Source organism: Pipra filicauda, unplaced genomic scaffold, assembly GCF_003945595.2.
Source record: "Pipra filicauda isolate LSUMZ 115617 unplaced genomic scaffold, ASM394559v2 scaffold55_size4083901_pilon, whole genome shotgun sequence".
NCBI classification, from domain to species: domain Eukaryota; kingdom Metazoa; phylum Chordata; class Aves; order Passeriformes; family Pipridae; genus Pipra; species Pipra filicauda.
In genome coordinates, this window is record NW_024104709.1 from 1,840,040 (window position 1) to 1,859,751 (window position 19,712).

Consider the following 19,712-nt stretch of genomic DNA (forward strand, 5'->3'; position numbering starts at 1 on the left):
CACACAGCAAAGCAACCTTCCATCTCTCAATCAAAGTAACAGGCAGAAAAGAATAAGAGAGGTACCAGAGCATAAGGAAACAGCATTTCTGTATCACAAAGGTTTATTGAAAAAATTGTTGCTTTTGTGAAAAAAAACCCCAATGTTTAATGAAATGACAGTCAATCATAGGGATGACTGTGCTGGGTCAGAACAGCAGCATTTCAAGTCCAGTCCAGGACTCTGACTCCTAGAGCAGCCAACAGTAATTGCCTAATGACAGCATGAGGACAGGGGAGGCTGCTCCCCAAAATGCTTCCGCAGGATGCGGATTTGCACCTCAAAGAGTTCCTGAATCAGAGGTGTTTGTGTGGAACATCTCTGCACAGATTTTTCTTCCATGATTATGCTTAATTGCTTTTTGAACTGATTCCTGACATCCTGTAGCAGTGAGTTCCAAGATTTGTTTTGTGTGAAGAGGTATCTTCTTTGAACTTGCCACCTCATAATTTCATTTGATGATCTCTCTTCTACCCCAGTTGCTATGCTACACATTTCAGTAAATAGCTCTCCTTGAATCCAGTGGTAACTTCAGGGGGGGAAAAAGAGAATAAACTTCATATTTTGAGAATTCAGCTGTATGAAAGCATATATATATATAATTATATAAAATACACTGCACGATATATTCCTAAATAGCAAGTCCATATTCTTTATCTTACCAAGGTCTCACAAAAAAAGCCACCAAAAAACCAAACCAAACAAAAACCAACCAAACAAAACACCCTTAAAAAAACAAACCCAGTGATCTTACACCTGACACCTCCTCCGATATGAAAGGAGCAATGGACTATATGCAATTAGTAGGATGAAAACAGGTGTAATGCAATTGCACTGTGCAGACCAAGAACATATGTGTTGTGAGCATGTCCACAAAATCAGCATACTTTAAGCAAGTAGGAACACATCTTGAAGTGACCCCCTGAGCACTTAAAATCTTGAGCATAGTCAGGAACTTGGTGTATTTTTAACATTTACCTTATCATTTTTTTAAAAAGGTAAGAATCTTCAAACAGGAGACTATTTGCTGTCATTCTGAGTCATGTCAGTTTTAATACAGTTCTCCTCCACTCAAGCAGAGGGAACGGGGATAAAAAGAAAACCCCACCTCAGGTGTTTCCATGGTGGATATGGGTTTATGCGTTCATTGTGTATGTCTGCTTAGGATCAGAAGGTCTGAGCTGTAAGCCCCAAGGAGGGCAGGCCTGCATCTTTTCGTCAGCATCTTACCCAGAAAGGGCCTGGCCCTGTAATATCTCTGCAACCTTCTCCCGTGGCACCATGGCTCAGACTAATGGAGTAGAGATGGAAGAGCTAAGGCCAAGGCGATAAACTTTATCAGTCCACTTCCTTCACTGGAACAGCCAGTCTCAGGTCTTAAACAGATGCTGTTTTAAAAGCACACACATAGCACAGCTGCCAGAACAGGGTAGTTGTTTTTTTTTTCCTGATGGCATGTCACCGACTTCCCTCTGCTGCTTTAGAGAGAGGAAGGGCGCACGGTTTGAAGGAAGGAAGGAACGAACACCTGCAGGAAGAGTCACCGAGTCCTTGAGGGAGGACTAAGTGACAAAGCCAGTCACCGAGGCCTCGAGGGCGTCACACCCTGCCCTGGGGCTTCTCCCAAGGGACAGGGACGCGCCCAGCCGGTTCCCCGGGGCGCGGGTGAGCCGGGACCTGGAGCAGGACGGGCGGGGCGGGCGATGGCGGCGGGGCCCGGGGCGGTGGCCCCTACCCTGCTCGCCCGCCACACCTGGCCCCGACCAGGCGGCACCGCCAGCGGGCCGCTATTTATAGTGCGCTATTTTAATCGCGAGGGGCCATTGGGCGCCGCCTGGGTGACGGCACCGCCGCTCCCGGGGCAAAGTCCCGCCGCCCCCGCCTCCCGGGCTGGCACGGGCGGTGCCGGGAGCGGCCGGCTGTGCGCATGCCCTGGGGAGCGGGAGCTGTGTCAGCAGGGAAGGGGAGCAGCAGCGGGAGCAACGTCTTCAGTCACGGACTCGCCGGGCTGGGGTGGAGTAGGGGGAGACTGTGGCTTCCTGCCGTGCTGCAAGTGGGGGAGACGCAGGTCGTCCCTGCCCCGAGGCCCTGTGTCATCTCCGGGCGCTTCAGCTGCCGCGCAGAATGGCGGGGCTGGGGGGCTCCCTCCTCCTGCTTCTGACGGCCAGGATGGAGAGGGCAGCAGCACCCGAGGGTGGGGTTGCCACAGGTCTACGGGTAGGGCGGACAGAGGCATATTTCAGGGGGTTCATCCTTAGCCTGGCCTGCAGAGGGGGGAGAACATCCTGTGGTGCGGGAGTCGCTTGTCCCTGTTGCTGCAGCAACGCAGGGATGAAAGGCTGGCAGGGGCAGCTGGGCTCACGAACCTGAGGGGAGGGCGGGTGCGAGGGACAAGTGACAGCAGGCACAGCTGCCTTAGGTGTTGGTCTGACTGTGAAGGTGTGCTACCTCCCTTGGGATATCCCTGACACCAGTGAAACCTGCAGGAAGCAGCCATGTTGAGTCCATTTGTAGATATACAAACTACCTTCACAGAATCAATTAGGTTGGAAAAGACCTCTGAGATCGAGTTCAACCTATGACTCAACACCACCATGTCAACTAGGCCATGGCACTAAGTGCCACATCCAGAACACCTCTAGGGACAGGGACTCTGCCACCTCCATGGACAGCCCATTCCAATGTTTAATCACCCTATCTGTGAAGAAATTCTTCCTAATGTCCAGCCTAAACTTGCCCTGGCACAGTTTGAGACTATGTCCTCTTGTCTGATGATAGTTGTCTGGGAGAAGAGACCAACCCCTACCTGCCTACAACCTCCTTTCAGGTAGTTGTAGAGTGGTAAGGTCACCCTGAGCATCCTCTTCTTCTGCTAAACACCCCCAGCCCCCTCAGCCCTTCCTCACAGGACATCTGCTCCAGACCCTTCATCAGCTTTATTGCCCTTGTCTGGACAATATGTTAATTCAGCTTTGCTGATTTGGGGGTCTAGATAGGAGTATCCTCACATCCCCAGTCTTCCATGACAGGATGGCCCAGAGTCTGATGGCTCCGGTCACTGCAGATTTTCTTTTTTTTTTCTTTTTTTTTTTTTTTGCATATAGCTCAAGTGCTTTTAACAAATGGGCTAAATATTACTCAGTGCCATTCAAAAATAGCCTCTAGAACACTGCACCCATAAAAGCCATGTGTGACTTTCATGCTCCGTTTATAGAAAGTTTGTGATTATAGTTGGGATATATGCTTTTGGCAGCTGCAGTCCCTCAAGTCCCCAGTAGATCTGCATACGTTGGTATGCATCTGAGAGTAAGGTCAGAAAACTCCACCAGGAAAGGTGAAAGACCAGATTGCCATTTCATGAGGTCAAAGAACTCAACAGTAAGTAGTATCAAGATCCAATTGCTTGGTATTCTTACATGAGTGTGGAAGTTTTTCCCATTCACCAAACGCTGTTCAACTAGAACAGCACTTTAAGAAAGCTACAATTATTAGCTTGGCAAATGTAGCATGAGACTGAACAAGCTGTGCAAATTGCCTCCCTTAAATCTTGCAGGAATCGTGATCCCTGGAGTTCTTGGATGTAGCTCCCAGGAGGATGCAGAAATCAAGCCACGTGAGCTGGGTGTCGGAAATCCCCAGTTTTCTACAGCCAGTAGAAAAGATGCTCCCGGCATCTTCTGGGAGCAATACAGGTTGGAAAAGCAACAACATATTGGTGTGGCCCTGAAGTACTCATTTGTGTAAGTCCTTCATCTTCCACAGGATTTTGCCTGCGCAGACAATATCTGTGTTAATCTGGAGCCTAAACCCAATGGCTCCTGGACAGTTTCTGGCAAATCAAAGGCCCATCACACACTAAACACACAGACGGGGATGGTTTTTTTACTATAACTGTTTGCTAACAGTTAGAGTAAAATATTAATAAGTTGGACTTTGAATAGTTTAGTTCACACCATTTCCTGATTTAGACTAGGTTTTTGGCAAGTGGAATGCAATACATAAACTTTGCAGAAGCTGTTTCTCTTTGTCCAACTTCTGTTCTAGGATTTCAGAACCTATTTATGTTAAGGCTTAAAAGTTGTTCCCAGAAGTACTGAATTGTTTAAACAAGAGATTATGCTACTGTTCACCTGGCACTACTTTGTAATTTCTGAAGAGCAATCCTGGCTATATGTCTTTTATACATACATTTAGAGGCGTATCATGCTATATGTGTGTTTACATATGAAACAGTGTTGAAAGAAAGGGAAATGCATTCCTTCCAGCAGCTGCTGCTCATTAATTCATTAAAAGCCATTCACTCAGGAATTAACATATACTATTCTGTAAGGGTTCCCAAGCTGTCACACTGGGACTACTACCAAGCCATATACAACAGTGTACTATTAAATTTTACACATTTCACAAAGCTGGGCACTTCCACCACTGTTGATCACATCTAGAAGATGAAATTGGGGAGTCTTTTGCCACTCACATTCAGAGCTTGATTACAATTCCATTGAAGCCTATGAGAGTCTTTTCAGGAATTTCACAGTGCTTGAGGGCATGCCCTCAGCGCTTAAAGGTTCATGGAATTTTTTATAAAGCCCACTGGTAAATTTTCCAGGGAAAAAGTTTAGGAGGGAGCAGAAAGTTAAGTCTGCAGATTTAGCATAGATCTGCTTCATATCTGGTTAGCTCTGTCCTTGTCCAAGTGTCTTGAGTTGTTTTGTCCAAACAAATATAAAACTAGATTCCAGTTTTATAATAGTCTTTATTTAAAGACAGTTTACAATAATTGGAAAGTCAAGGTTCACTGACATTAAAGTTCCTGAGTAGGCATCACAGTTTCGGTATTGTTCCTCGAGGAGCTATTTTGGAAAGATTCACACTTCTCAAATGCTTCACTTTACCGAAGTTTAAGAAGAAATTCAAGATTGTATTATCAATTTATAAATCCATCTGTCAGCTAAGATCTAACAAAAGCTTATATTTGGATGCAAGGATTTTATTGTCTTTGACCTAACAGTATTGACTGTCTGATAAGCAGAGAATTTCTGCTAATATTTGAAGAATAAACCTTGACTGCTGGGCTTATCCCCTATCACCAAAGCAAAGGGAAAGATTCTCTAGGCTTTCATTGACTTAACAGGGAATCAGATCAGAACTTGGGCCACAAGGAAAATGCAACTAATTCCCCGACATTAAAATAGTGAAACTGCATTGTTAGTGGAGTGGCTGATTTGAGTGGACTTTTTTCACTTACATGTAGTGATTGTAGTTGACTGGGATGAGCAGTTTTACCACCACCACACCTCAAGGGCATCATCAAGGAATGTCAGTGAGGTTTTATGCTTATTGAATCTCATCTTTTGTGGGGGGAAAAGATCTGAGTAGTGCTTAATGATTAGGCAGATCCAGTTTCTGCCTTGCCAGTGGCTTGGTCACCGGTGCAGTACACTGCTCGGAGTTTTCTGAGACTCCCAGAAAGACGAAGAACAAATTGTAACCAGTAAGGAATAGCATGTAATGGAGAGAAGTTTGGGAATGATGTTATAGTCATGAAAGGTGCTAATTTTGTGTTAAAGTTGTTAACATATTTTTATAATCGATTGCATGAAGTCAGATTCTACCTGCCTCATTAATAAAAAATTTGTAATGCACAGGGAAGGGTAGACTGAGGAGTAATGTCTGCCTTTGCATTCAGAAGGCTCTTTTAAAAGGCTAATGTAATGGAGTGCTTAAATAAAATTAGTTTGCCACATGCAAAAATTTCTTACCAGGCTGACCAAATTCTTGTCAACCTAATGAGAGGCTGAAAAATCTGTTTGGAAAGCCAGTCTTGTTGCAAATGTTGCTGCACAGAAAAAAAATTGCAACTTCGGTCATGAAAATATTAGCTCCAGCATTCAGGGAAACAGTGCACCATTTTGCAGAAGGGAACATAGAGGTCATTTTGGGTGCATGCTCATTAAGGAAAGGAATTGCATTGGAATGTGGTAGGGTAGAGAATAAAATTCAAAGCTCCTGTGTCTGCAAGAAAACAGGGCAGTACATATGCCACAGTGACTTCTGATGTACAGGCACGATACTGAAATTCTAAAAATGTTAAAGATGTAAATTAGGTTTACTGAAGATCGCAGTCCCTGTAAGCTGTCCATCAGCTCTCCCTGAACTCATTAGTCAACTAGTATCTTTGATACAGAAATGCCTGCTGGATCCATGCTTTATTCAAGCTCAAGTTCAGCAAGACTCTTAAGTGTATGCACAGGGTTAAACAAGTCTTGTAATTTCACTGAATTCTGGATGATGCCAGCAAGGCAGAGCTGAAGTCACAGAGCCTGACAATGAGACACAACATGCCACAGGGTCCCAACAACAGTTCATATATGTGCTTTAAGGCACGGAAACATTGCAAATCTGAGGAGGGTCTTGCAGATCCCAGCCTCCTTCTGGGTGAGTTCCGTTTGTTGCACAGCAGTGAAGTGTTATGTCTGTGGAGAAAGAAACGATTGAATAATGACATTTGAAACCTAATCTGTGACTTAGGGATCAAGAATAGAGGAATATCTATCTCTCACACAGAGGTAGATGTAACAGGACAGTACAGGGGTTGTAAAATTATATCTTTATTAGTACTTCTAAAGTTTGAAGAGTATTTTAAGGTGTTTATAAGAAATCACTCTGATGCTGGGAAGTAATGGTGGTCTCTTGCACTTCCTTTCTCACTGTTTCAGTTCAAGTACCCATCCTGGGCCTGATACCGACTGACTGACTGACTGAAATCCGTGAGCATTTGGAGTAAGACCAGGGTTTCTCTAATGCTATTTCAAGCTGCACGAAGCAGAAGTCCTCTGGAACTAACAGAAACATTGAATTTTAAAGAGATGGGATAATTTTCACTTCCTCATTTTTTTCATTAACATTGATTTATTTTTACACAGTTGCAGGCTGGTAGCAGCGTGGGCTGGGGCTGGACCAGAAGTGCTTGGTTTTCTGTAAAGTGTTTTGTTTGCTCACCTGAATGTGCCACTACTCCCACAGAAATGCAGTACTCAATGCAACTCAAGTGTTTACACAGCACTGGTGTAAAGCAGGCAGTAGATCGCTTCCTTTATGGATAAACCTGTGGGTACATTCTGCTCACTGCTGTATTAACTGAATATTAATGATTAATGAAAAAAAAAAGACATGAAGAATAGTTAAACCAACTTATTATGGTCTTAGGATAATATAAAGTTTACTGACTGCTGTAGCAGGCCCTTCCCATCCTGCATGTACTGCCCTGTACACATGTTCCAGTGAAGGTCCTGGTGTACACCACAGGAGTCTGTTTCTCTCCCAGAACACCTGGAGCCAGCCTGAGGATCATTAAATTACAGATCTGATTAAAAGGAATCTGTTATTTTAAAGAATTTCTCTTCTTTCTCTTTCTAGGACAAACAACTGGCATAGGCATTGAGTTGAAAACAAACAGGGCAACTGTAGTGACCAGGACCATTTTAATTTTACCTGGTTACCTCAGACTTTTATATCTGCTGAACCTCTAGTTCGTTCTATTCATGTCAGCTCAAGTTTTCTAAGAAACATAGAACTTACCTCTTCCACATCTATTCGTGTTTAAATAAGATTGCATAATAAATCAGGTAATAGCACCATGGCTAAAAGTAGCAGAATCAGGCTGGTAAGATCTAATTCCAGACGACTGGCACACACAGACTCTTAATCTGATGTTTGATAAGGCCCATAAATAGCTGGATTGCTGCGATCCTGTGATCAGGTTGACAGAATCATCCTGATTCTGACCTCACACAAGTGCAAAAGAATTTCTGACTTTGTCCCTGTACACTTCATGCAGGTCTTTAGATTATACTTAAACCGTGAACACAGTTCAAGGTTATCATTTCACATTAACAAACGTTGGCGGAGAGACTAATCTAAAGTAACCAATTAAGAATGATCGTGGGAGCCTGTCGTAGTGAAGTCATGGAATTTTCTCCACTAAACCTCTCGGTTACAGGCCTTGTCCCACCATCTTGACTCTGAAGGGCTTTGACAGGATTGCAAGTTTGAAACCTTGAAAGGGTCTCACCCTCAAGCATCACTAGCTTGCATTGAAACAACTTGCAGATTTCTTTCCCTTCTCTGCAAACAGGGTTTCACTGCAGCTGAGTTTCCTGTAAATGGGTTCCACAGAATTAATTACTGTCTAAAAATTATTCACTTATCTTTTTCCTAATGTTCTTACAGGATGTACCTTTGAATCCATCTGGGGACTGGATACGTAGCATTGCATTTCTTGTCAAGGGAGTAGTAAGCAGGTTACCAGAAGAACAAGAAAATAACCTAAATCCACATTTAAATCCTGCAATGTACTTGTCAGTGTGAGTTTTACAGTTTGGTTTTTTAAGGATATTCATTACAAAGTAAACCTTTTAACTACACAAAATTTCTGCAATCATTTTTCCTGTGCACTAACAATTTAAACAAAAATGTTATAAATGAAGTTAAAAAACTCAATCTCAGAAATTTACAGCCATGGTAAAAATCAGTGCCTAGAGACTTTAGAGCCAGGAGAAATAATTTTGATTGTCTTTCTTGTCTAACATGAAACTCAGGTTGTCAGTCAGGAATTCCAGTAACATTTGTTTAGGGCTTTGTTTGAGTTAGATTGTCCTGCTGAAATTTAACACCTGCAAAAGCAAACAAATCTTTTTCTTACTTCTTATTTAAGCCATTATTTACTCACCATTGATGTGTTGTGGCATTTGAAACACAATACTTAATTGCTGCTTGAAGCACTGAAAAAGAGACCCTTTCAAATACAACACGTTGGAAACCATGGGGAAAATGGTGGCTTGAAACCACACAGTATATTGCATGCTGCATTTTAAGGCAATTTCTGTAAAGAGGCGTTCATTTTTTGTTTTTACATTCTTTTTTTTTTAACTAAGGGTGCAGACTGAACTCTGAGACAAGAGAGAACATTGTGCAAGACTCAGTGCTGTTATCTAAAGAATATTGTTTCTTATCTCTCTGGATTTGTACAGCACAGCATGGCTAAACTACAGTGATGAGTGAGCAGTTATTTCAGGCGACAGGGGTGGAGGATACTGAGAGGAATGTAGGGAAGGAGTACATTTAGATATCTGGAAAGATAATACATTAAAAAATTATTCCTTGCTGTCCCATTTCTTGCTTATGAGAAAGCCTCCTAAAGGGATCAGGAGAGTTCCAATCACTTTGGACACCAATGTTAAAAATGGTGTGTTGTGCCCTGAGAGAAATGGTGTGGGTGAATTACTTCCATTAGTCCTGTCCACATGGCTTTCTGGGAACACCTTAGGTGCCGTTCTCCAGAATGCCCTTGAACCTTCCCAGGTACATCTGCTCTGTGGAGGGTCTTCACCTATGAGACCGATGTCTTGCTTTGCCAGTGCATCCAGCTGTTACTCCACCCTGTGAATCAGCTGCACATGCACACCCTGTTTTGTTGTTGTCTCTAAGGACCTTTTAGTGTTTTCCTGCCTCACCATGTCACACAAGTAAAGGATAACCAGGCCAGTAGCCAGGACTCTCAGTTTTCCCACTCTGTGCTGCTGTCCTGCCTGGCAGATCAGCCATGGAGGGCTAGGCAGGGAAACCACCCTGAAGGTCTGGATTGCTGTGTTGGTGTGAAGAGGGCTGAGCACTTCTTGCAGGCTTTCACAAACAAGCCTCAAAGACCAGATTCCTCATGGGTAGCGGGCAAGAAGCCACTCATTGTCCCTGGGCCCAGAGCGCTTGGACACTCTGAAGTGAGTCTGTGGCCAGGTGACAGCATTTCAACACGCTGTGTCAGAAACAGGTCATGTTACCCACTATGGCCCACTGTGAAGCCCTTACTCTGACAACATCCCAAGTGCTCACAGCACATGGCCCTAAATCTGAGCTCTGTAAAAGAAGGCCATAGCTGACTTTGTACTTTCCCCTTCCTCTCTATCTGCCCTGGCAGGCATACCGCAGCCAGGGAGAACAACACAGGGCAATATCTTTCCCATAGGAAAATGCCGCACATGACAGCCTAGCATGCCTTAGGGATAATATGGTTCACTCAGAACTACAAGGGTGTTCCCAGCTCTTGTGTTCCTGGTCTCTCTCAGATCTAGAATCGAACTGGGGCTGTCTTTGGAGATGATCCGAGGTAAGATTATGATGATCTCCAATGCATATATGTTTGTATTAAGCTACCCAAAGCAAAGTCTGTAAGGCCAAATGACATGGGTGGGAAAACCAAGATGAACTTCTTGGATACAGAAACTCTACTTCATGTCTGATTGCTGCAGTGACAATGTTTTTACTGTTCCAAGATAATTAAACATACTGAACAATTAGCTCATGAACCACTACCTCTGGAGTCACTTTATCCTTACCCTCAACCGATACCAGGTGGAGGGACACAACACCCTGCTTCTGGAGTCCAGCAGCACCTCAGCCTTCTCCTCCCACACCATAAGTGCTTGAAGGTCAAAACAGAGCAGTGAACCAACAAATCTAGCTCCAAAGGTGTTGCTAGTAATTGCTGAGAGGTCACGCAGATGAAACTGTGGCACAGAAGGTGATCATAGTTTACATATTACAGATTTTCCCTTCTCATCTTCACGTCTGTCTTTTATTAAAGAGACCAAAGAATTCATCGTGCCACCCTTAAAAGATAATCGGCTTGTTAAGTAAGTGAAACACTGAGCTGAGCTGTGTTCTGCCTAGGAGCAAATCAAATCCATGCGAAATCCTGGTTACCTCTGAGGCAGCACGTCAGCTCTATTTTGAAGACTCGGGTGGTACTCAGTTAATAGCCAGGTTCTGAATTACCTGCTGCAAACAGGTGAAATTCAGCCGGTATTTTTAAGGTAGCACAGTGATACTATTTTCTGAAGTGTTTTGAGGAGTTGCTAGCCAACATGCTACAAGACTCGGTGTTTATCTTTTGTGTCATGCGTCAGCGGTAATTACTTCACAGGCTAGGTGTGTCATTGGGAAGCACTGAAAACTCCCTTTGTTTCAGGTTACCTGCATGCCTCAGTGTGGCAGGTGAGCAGTAATCAGCCCGATCCCCTTCTCCTCCAGCAAGGCCTTGCAGAAGTTATTTGGTTTGGTAGCCTCTTTGTTTCTGTGTTACTGGCTTTAAGGCAGCTGGGGCTGATTAGATAAGGGTACTGTGTATCTGCAGCCTTGACATAAAATAGATTTAGTTTGCCCTCAATGTTTAGCAGGGTTTTGAAAACCAATTAAGGATATATGTAGCCATTTGTACATTGTGTATGAGCTGTTTGCTGTGAAACACAAATAGTTTTTTCTCATGAATATTTAGTTGAGGTACAGTTCCAGGTAGGCCCTAGCAAAATATCAGAGTTAAAATTCGGGTCTGGTGAAAGTAGGCAGTGTTATGCTTTGTTTAGCAATGTCACCCTGCTTATACCTGCCTTGTACTTGGTCTTACGTCTTAATCAGTGCCTGCCTGTTTTCAGTATTATTGTGTTATCACAGAGCAAACAGAGGATTTCCCAAGAGATAGGTGGATTCTTGTACTTCAGACTCTAGCTTGGTGTCTTACTTATGATATACTAAGGTCAAAATTACTCTCCTTTATCTACGAGAAAAATCTCCATTAGTATATTTTGTCCTTATTCAGCACTGAGAGCTCCCTGTGCAGCTTGCACTGCTGCTGGGCAGCTGCAGCCTGAGGGGAGCAGAAATAACTTCAGCTCCTAATGGCACTTTGAAATGTTCATGTCTACAGCAGATGCAAGTGTTGCAGAGTAGGAGAGCTGATGTAAGGACCAATGAAAAACAGCATCCTCAATATTACATGTTTTCTGTTTCACTGTTGGATGCAGCCTTTAAGGTTAACTAGCCTTACACTACAAAATAAACCTAATCTCTAATGTTCAGAAGGAGGAGAGGCCTTGTTGCATAGAGCACTTAAATAAGGCTAGGCAAAATATGAGAAGATATCTGAAAGAGACAGTCCTGAGTTGAAAAATAGGCCAGAGTGATATCTGAGTCTTTTGAGCTTTACCTACTAACCTGTGCATCCAGAAATTTTTTCTGTTTCAATTAGGGAAAAATGTGAGAAAATGGTCTTTCGATAGCTGGCACCAAACTACACAGTCTTAGCAGTAAAGAGGCAAGAGCCACGCTAGATGTTTTATCTTGGTTGAGTATTTAACTGCAAATTGCATTATAGCTAATGGAACTTCTGAAATTCTGAAATTCTGAAAATACAAGTACCAGTCAATATAAACAACTTTCACAATTTACACTGAAAAAGGACTTGGCAGTGGAGAGAACTGGCCAGGAGGAAGAATCACTGCCATTCAGTCTTGAGACTGGGGTTTAAGGCCTTTCTAATGTTACAGGCTGGATTTGAGAATCACCAGGTGAAACTCAAGAGCTTAGTTTATGCTGAAAGTCAAACAACATGGTCGTTCTGATCTTAAGAGGTGTGAGTCAGCATCATATCATAGGAAAAGAAAAGGGACTCTATGTGCATTAATTGTACATTGAACTCTGCATACTTAGCCCTGAAAGAGTTCTGGCACTCTTAGTTAAATTGAAATAGCTTGTTACTTGTGGTTTTGAACTCTTACAACCTCATTCCTACAGTGAGAGCAACAAAACTGCCTGCAGTGAATAGAATTATAAAGCAACTTGAAAGAACTCCTGTACATAGATTGATGAACTATTTTTCTCTCTATCAACCAGTGGGCATTTATTTTGCCTCCACCTTACCACTCACACCTGCTCTAAGCACAGATATATGCTCTACTGATGAAGTACATGAACTAAGTTGGTTAATATGATTTGACATGCAGTTTTTGTCAGCACTGTCTTAACACATCTCTACTTTGATATTAAAAAGAACCTCAAAAATAAACAAACACTCAAACCAAACCAAACAAAATCCACAAAACAAAAACCAACCAACCAAAAACCTAAAATGGCTGGTCCCCATAGAAAGAGTTCAGATGTGCAGGGAGTAAGTTCAGTATATGGCACTCAGCTCTGCTTTTAATCAGATTTCAAATAAAAAGCACAAAGGAAGATATCAAGGTGGAATAGAGATTACTTAAGAGGGGAACTCCCTTCCTCTTTCCTTTCTTATCATAGGCATTAAGATCATTACTTCATTTCAAGACGTAAAAGCTGTGTTGCCCCTAGTTTCCATTTGCTTTGAACCTTGGACAAACATGGCTGGATTTACACATGTGGTAAAATCTCCACAAATTCAGTATGTAATGAACTTGATTTGTCATTTTACACTTTTACATAATACTTTGTGACATGATTGTTCTCATTCAGTCATTCATTTCAGAAAACTCTCAGTGCTTTTTCTATTTGTTTATTTGTTGGTAAGATCAATAATTCATTGTGGATTTCAGTTACAGAGATGATTACCATAGAATTTTCTTGCCCGATCACATACATGTTTAAACCTGCCTTTACTTTAAGAAGTATTTTATCTGTATTTTACCTATCACTAAGTCTTGCCTTCCCCATCCACTGTAAATAATTTTTCAGTCTCAGTGTACACAAAATGTAAATGCCAAATTGTGTTTTGTTTCAGTTGAAAAGAAGACTTTATTGCACATTTTGCATCACTCCCTGTGAAATTTTCCTGTGGCAGAAGAGTGAAGAATGTGAAACTAGAGTGGTTGCTAAGGCAACTGTCATGGGAACTGAAAGCAAACTGTCTTTGGGACTTCTCAGAACTGTTGCAGAGAAGAAACATATTCATAATCTTCCTTTAAGCTTTTCTCTCCTTTTATGATGGGTGAGAACAAACCAGATAAAAGCCTGAAGTCATCTACTTCTTTTTCCTTCTTACAACATTTTAAAACAATCCTTCATAAACTTAATTATATATACATTTCCTCATAATCTACCATGTCCTCATAAGGCTCCATGATAGTCAATCAGAGAGCCAGATAATCCCAAGGACTGCTTGGGGGTGCTGCTGGAAAACAGAATGATTGTAAAGATAAGGGTCTCCCAGCATGTAACCATTGGATCGTGTAATGAGGTTTATTTCCAGGCCTGACTGCACCTAGCCATTTGTTGGTACAGAAAAAAAACCAACTTTGTGGGAATCCATGCTTACTGAAAGAAAAAACTAAGAAAAACCCAAACCAACAACAAACAACTGAACTTGGCAGCAGCTTCTCATTTAGGAACAAGGAAAATGAGGCACAAGCTTTGCGCTCTTTTACCCCTTCATAGGAAACCCAGAGAATGTTTCGAGAGTGATTTGTCAACAGATGCTGGTCCCCCATGACCTGAATTCATTGGGTTCAATAAGCTCAGTGTGGGTAGTGAGGAAGCAGCTCTCAGTACAGACAGAAATACAACTCACCAGGTCCTTGGTCACTCTTCCTGAAGTCTGACATTTCGGGAATTATATTGCCAAAATTTCAGAAAGTGCAGTGGGGAATAAGCTGTTTATCTAGTTATGCACAATGAAAAGGAAGCTCTTGTCTGTAATACCGTATGGTTCTTTTTCCTTCTACAACTCTTCCAATTGACAAAGAAAATCAGACAAAAGACTCTTGACCTAGATGAGAGCAAATCTCCTTAAATCTATACATCTCAGAACGTGGCATCCTTTCCATTCACTACTATAATGAATGTCTTTTCTTTTAACTGCTATACTAAATGCACAGTCCATGAGTTGTCAAGAGGACAGAGTTAGCTACTGTAGATTTTCAGTTAGTAAAAAATCCTTGGAGTAAATCCTCAAACAAACCACCAAAGATGCTGCAAAACTCTTCCAGCTATGCCTCACCAAACCTGGATGAAGCTTTCTGTATGGAGAAACAGGGAGTTCAGGTCTGTCTCTTATTGAGACTATTGATTTGTGTGAGCGACAAGAATGGGAATTTAAGGCACAAGATTCCATGTTTCCCAGTTCCAGGATGATCCAGCTTAGGAAGTTTTATGGTGACTAAAAATTGGCTGGCACAAAGCTTGAGAAAATTCAGGCAAATACTTGGACTTCGTAAATTATTCACATCAAGTTGAAATGTTATTACAGATTAAAGTAGAACAGGAAAATTAAATGGGTCTTCTCTCTAAAACAAGGAAGGCAGGCTTGGTGAGGATGACACAGCTTGATTAGGGGTCAGTAAGGTACAGGAACTGTTACAGGGAGGAAGACAGAAACTGGGTTCTGCTGCTGACCTGCTGAGCAATCGGGATTCTTTCATCACCTCTTCTGCCTTATTAATTCCTGTAAAAGGTTAGTAATGCTATCCTCTTAATAAAGCAGGTTAAGAGTAAGTGCTGGATCAGAGCAGATCTTAATCCTGTAACTTAAAGGCTTCATTTTGATTTGGGTCTTATGTTTAATTCTGAGGTCTGACTGAAGATGATGTAGTTCGGGTAGACATAAAAGCTGTCTCTTGCTTAGCTAATGCCTAAATCTAGAAGTAACCAAGTTCCATAAAGTTTTCATGTGGAAATTTCCCCAGATTGCACATTTGTATCTGGGTTTTTTATGTTTATATTTCTGCCTCAGGATGTCTTGATGTGGGTTGGTTGTTTTGCACTTACTTCATGCCTTCTCCAATATTCCCTTATACAGACTCCAAAAGGGATTCAGTCCGTAGGCATTCTTAGACAATGCTTATTGGTATTACACATGGTGCCCATGCTCCCAAAATTCACTATATTGATTTTCAGGACACTCTCAGAAAAAACAGAGAACTGAGGCCTTTTACCCCCACTCTGGAGGAGAGGGCAACTGGATTGGTTTGCATCTGCAAAGGATGAGTGTGCTTCTCTATAAAAGGGAAGAAGGGGCTTGCATAATATACCTTCCCGTCTTTCTAGGGCAGAGGTGGAAAGAGAAATATAAAGGAAGGCGCCAAGAAGGAAAGCCCAAGAAGGAGGCGATAGGTGTCTAACACATATTCCAAGCTGGCAGTTGTTCTGGTTCCTTCCACTGAAGACAATTCTTCCTGTGCAAGATCAATATGTTCACAGTGGCTGGTTTTGGGTGGAGCGGTGTTGGGTAAGCTGATAGTTATGGATGCCATTGAGGTATCTACCTTTTCCCAGGTATTGCAGGTGATTGTGGGAGAATGGCACAAGGTAATGTGCTGTGGCAAACAGGAACCTAGAGATTGTATGTTGCCATACTTAATTATTAGTCTCCTGAATTCCTTTTGCCCCTAGGTCTGTGTGGTTATGAAGCAATGGTGTTTAAAAAAAAACAACGAACCAAACCAAAACCAGGGGTTTAAGCTTGGACATGTAACTAACATATAGAAACAAATACTTACCTTACTGATTGAAGAAATTATGATTTATTAAATGAGACATCTGTCTGACATGGAGTTTCTTCAACATGAAGCCTCAGGGTGATGGTCTCTGATCCCATGTTGAGCTATGGACTCAGAAGAGGATTTTGGGAATGGAAATCTCACAGAATGGAAATTGGCTTGCCCTTAGATCTGTGTAATGCTCTGTTTCAGGGGTATGCAGACACACACACTTGTTTTGTCTTTTCTTTTTCCAGTCATGGCCAAAATCTGTATTTTAAGACTATGGAATGAAAATATCTCATCTCTATCCTTTTCCACCCCCCAAAAAAAATCCATGAGTGCCACTCAGGGTTCTGAGTGCAAGCTGCAAAAGCTGGGTTCTTACAGCATTTCTTACTTGGAACAGTTGTTCCTTGTGCTTGGCAGCCTATCCAAAACACTCTGATAATCTGGTCTGGTTTGTTTCCAGGGTCATCCTACTGAATAAGGCATGATTCCCACCATAAAATTATTGCTTAACAGAAGAGCATAGAAAGCCTCCTCACAAATCACACTTTTGTTAAATTAACCTGATCCAGGCAAATGTCAACATATTTTGTTAAATTAACTTGATCCAAGTAATTCTCAGTGATATTGTTTCATCTGAAAATGGAGGCCATACCTGTTTCCCAAGGATGTTTGATCCCATGGCCCTTTTCTTGGAAGCTATTCAGCTTAGACTATTTCTTCTCACCTGCTGTTGCAAGCTGCCACCCCCATGGGTCTGTTTTGATGGTAAAGCCTCCTCTAATCCTAAAGGATCATGCAACAGGAAAGGAATATAACCGTGAATTCTCTCAGCCTTCAACTCAACTCCCCTCCCCTTTCTCTCACAGACCTGACACAGTAATGCTTCTTTTAGTGTGGCACAACCAATTGCTGTTTGGTGGACTCTGTGATGGAAGACATCATTTGGATCTCTGCCAAAGCAGGACCTGTATTGTAAGGGCTGTCCTTTTTGTTCCCATCCCTTGATATTTCCCAGGCTCTCTCCTGCCCTATGTATTTTCCATCAAGTGGGTTGTTGTTCTCCTTGTTCTGTGCCTCCCTGTTCCTGTCCTATGCCTTTTCTGACCAGATAGACAGACGCTGGTTGAAGTGGGGTGTTGCAGACAGCAGCTTGGGTACAGGCTGTGTGATTTCCTCAGTCTTACAGCTCAACTACGTGCCATTGCCGGCACAGCGGAAGAGCTGTGTCCTACAGGCCGTTGCCCATGACTATGTAAATACAATGTGCTCTTGTGACCAGCCAAGCAAGGAGATGCTGTGGGAGGCCAGCAGCTCCTGGCAGACACCATCTGCAGGAGTGCATTGCATTCATGGGGGAGGAGGGAGAAGGAACGAGGGGCAGACACACGGACTTTGTCATCTTTGTATGCCTATAGATTGTTAGGCTACTTACATGAACTTTTTTTGGCTTTATGAAAAGTCAGAACCAACTGAAGGATACTCTTTGCTTTATTATTTCTGAGCTTAGATGGATTTTTGGTTTTCTGTTTTGCTGAAAATGCACTTACACAGAAAGCAACCCTGTGTTTTGTTAACTAATCATGTTTTCCGACCTCGCACATCAAGAAACACAGCGACTATTACAGACCAGCGTCTGTGCCCACAATTACAGAAACATGGAACTCATTCTCCCTTTCCCGGACTGGATGGAGGCCGGGGAAGCGGGGGACTCGGTGAGCCCACGCAAAGCAGCCGTCCCTCCGGGTCCTCTCCTAAGCGGACACTTTCCCGGCCTGGGAAGCGCCGGCCACGCCGCTGGTCCCGGCGCGGCAGGCGGCAGGTGCGGGCGCGGCCACAGCGCAGTGGGCACGGTGTGCAGTGGGCAGGGCGGCGGGGCGAGGGTCTCCCCGCGGGGTCCGGAGGCAGACGGAGAAAGAGCGGCGCAGGAAGGCCCCGCCGCGCCTCGGCCGTGCCCGGCGGGCTGTCGGGGCGGTGCCGCCCCCGCCCCCCGGCACCTGTTGCCCGCCGGTTCGCGGGCGGCCCCGCCCGCCTCTCACCCCGCGGGGTCCGGGGGTGGCCGGAGGTTCCCGACCGCGGTGCCCCCTGTGCCCTGGGGGCGTCGCGGCGAGGCCGGCGGGGGTGCCCGGCGGCGGGGCGAGGCCGGTGCCGCGCTCGGAAGGCGCCGGGGGGAGCGGCGGGCAATGGCCGGCGGCGGTGAGTCACCGCCGGGCCCCACCTGCCGTACTTAACCCGCCGCCGGGCGGCCGCCGCCGCACTCGCGGGTTGCGCTGCTGCCGTGGCCGGGAGCGGCTTCTTCCACCTCCGCCTCCTCCTTCTCTTCCTCCTCCGCGCGGGGTGCTCGGCTGAGGCGAGGCAGTCGCTGCATGAACGTTTGTCTCGGGAGTAGGAGCAGCACAAGCAGCCCCCAAAATGCCGAAGCCGGTGAGTGGGGCGCGGGTGGGAGGCGCCCCGCGGGGCCGTCCCGGGGCCCGCCCGCCCGGCCGGCCCTGGGCGTTCGGGGCTGCCCGATATTTATTTTAATATCCTGGAGGGCTGAGCACCTCTGGGTGCCGCGGCGTGAGCTTTTGCCGGGCTGGAAGAGCTGAGTCCAGGTCCCCGCTCCCGGTGCCGGGACGGGGCGTTTCGGCTGGAGCGCCCGCGGAAGTTCTCCTTGGCGCCGGGAGGGAGCGGCGGGCACCGCGCTCCGGAGCCACATCAGCGACTGCTCTCAGCAGGAGGAGTCGCCAGCGCGGCTGCCATGGGGCGCTGCGGGCAATGGGCCGTGGGTAGGACGGAGGGGTGCCTGGCCGTCCTGCCGCCGGGAACTGGGGGGGATGGAGCTTCGGGAGCTGTGCTCCACAGATCAGGCGGTGGATTGCTCCGTCTTCTGTAACGCTGCCGTAACGCTTCTGTAACGCACAGAGCTCCCTAGCAACTCTCAAAAGAGGACCTTTCATCACACTCCCGCTTAACGAGAGGGTGGCAAAACTTCGCTGGCTTCCATTTACTATGCGCGTGGCTTGTGCATTTCTTTACAGGAAACGTGTCTCCGCCTGTACATATAGGAGAAACCTTGTTTCCTCCATGTTTTGTTATCTAAAAACTAAACGCCAGGGGCTCCTAATACAGTTCTTCACAGAGGTCTTTACCAGTCATTATCAAATATCTATTTCTTTTTTTATGTCTGTTTCTCTCTCGCCCCCCCCCCCCTTTTTTTTATTGTACGGACTTTTTCGTTGCCCCTTCTTTCTGTTGACACCACCACCTGCTCGCCGCCTCCCCCCTCCGGCCTTCTAGTCGGTTTTTTGCTTGTTTTATTTTAAAGTCTGCTGCTACTGTGCCAGTTAGAAACGATAATTCCCCTGGGGAACCAACTGCCTAACGCAGAGCTTTGAGCAGTCATTG

General features: G+C 44.6%; 2 protein-coding genes across 8 annotated transcripts in view; both read left to right on the forward strand.

Moving 5' to 3' along the window:
• LOC114003975 (T-cell activation Rho GTPase-activating protein-like) overlaps window positions 1–8,467 on the forward strand; it is an 84,159-nt gene extending 75,692 nt beyond the window's left edge. For 4 of the 5 annotated variants that reach the window (XM_039387395.1, XM_039387396.1, XM_039387397.1 and 1 more), the window contains 2 exons: window positions 3,593–3,779; window positions 6,756–7,487. In XM_039387395.1, the coding sequence (XP_039243329.1) occupies window positions 3,593–3,779; window positions 6,756–6,789 (221 nt within the window). In that variant the 3' untranslated portion in view covers window positions 6,790–7,487. Of the gene's footprint in view, window positions 1–3,592; window positions 3,780–6,755; window positions 7,488–8,268 lie in introns of those variants that run through there. The other variant, XM_027751439.2, reaches the window with a different exon arrangement.
• Window positions 8,468–18,539: 10,072 nt separating this feature from the next.
• EZR (ezrin) overlaps window positions 18,540–19,712 on the forward strand; it is a 37,943-nt gene continuing 36,770 nt past the window's right edge. Inside the window, exon 1 of one of the 3 annotated variants that reach the window (XM_027751464.2) lies at window positions 18,540–18,749. In XM_027751464.2, coding sequence (XP_027607265.1) covers window positions 18,738–18,749 — 12 coding nt within the window. In that variant the 5' untranslated portion in view covers window positions 18,540–18,737. Of the gene's footprint in view, window positions 18,750–18,999; window positions 19,094–19,712 lie in introns of those variants that run through there. The other 2 variants (XM_039387417.1, XM_039387416.1) reach the window with 2 other exon arrangements.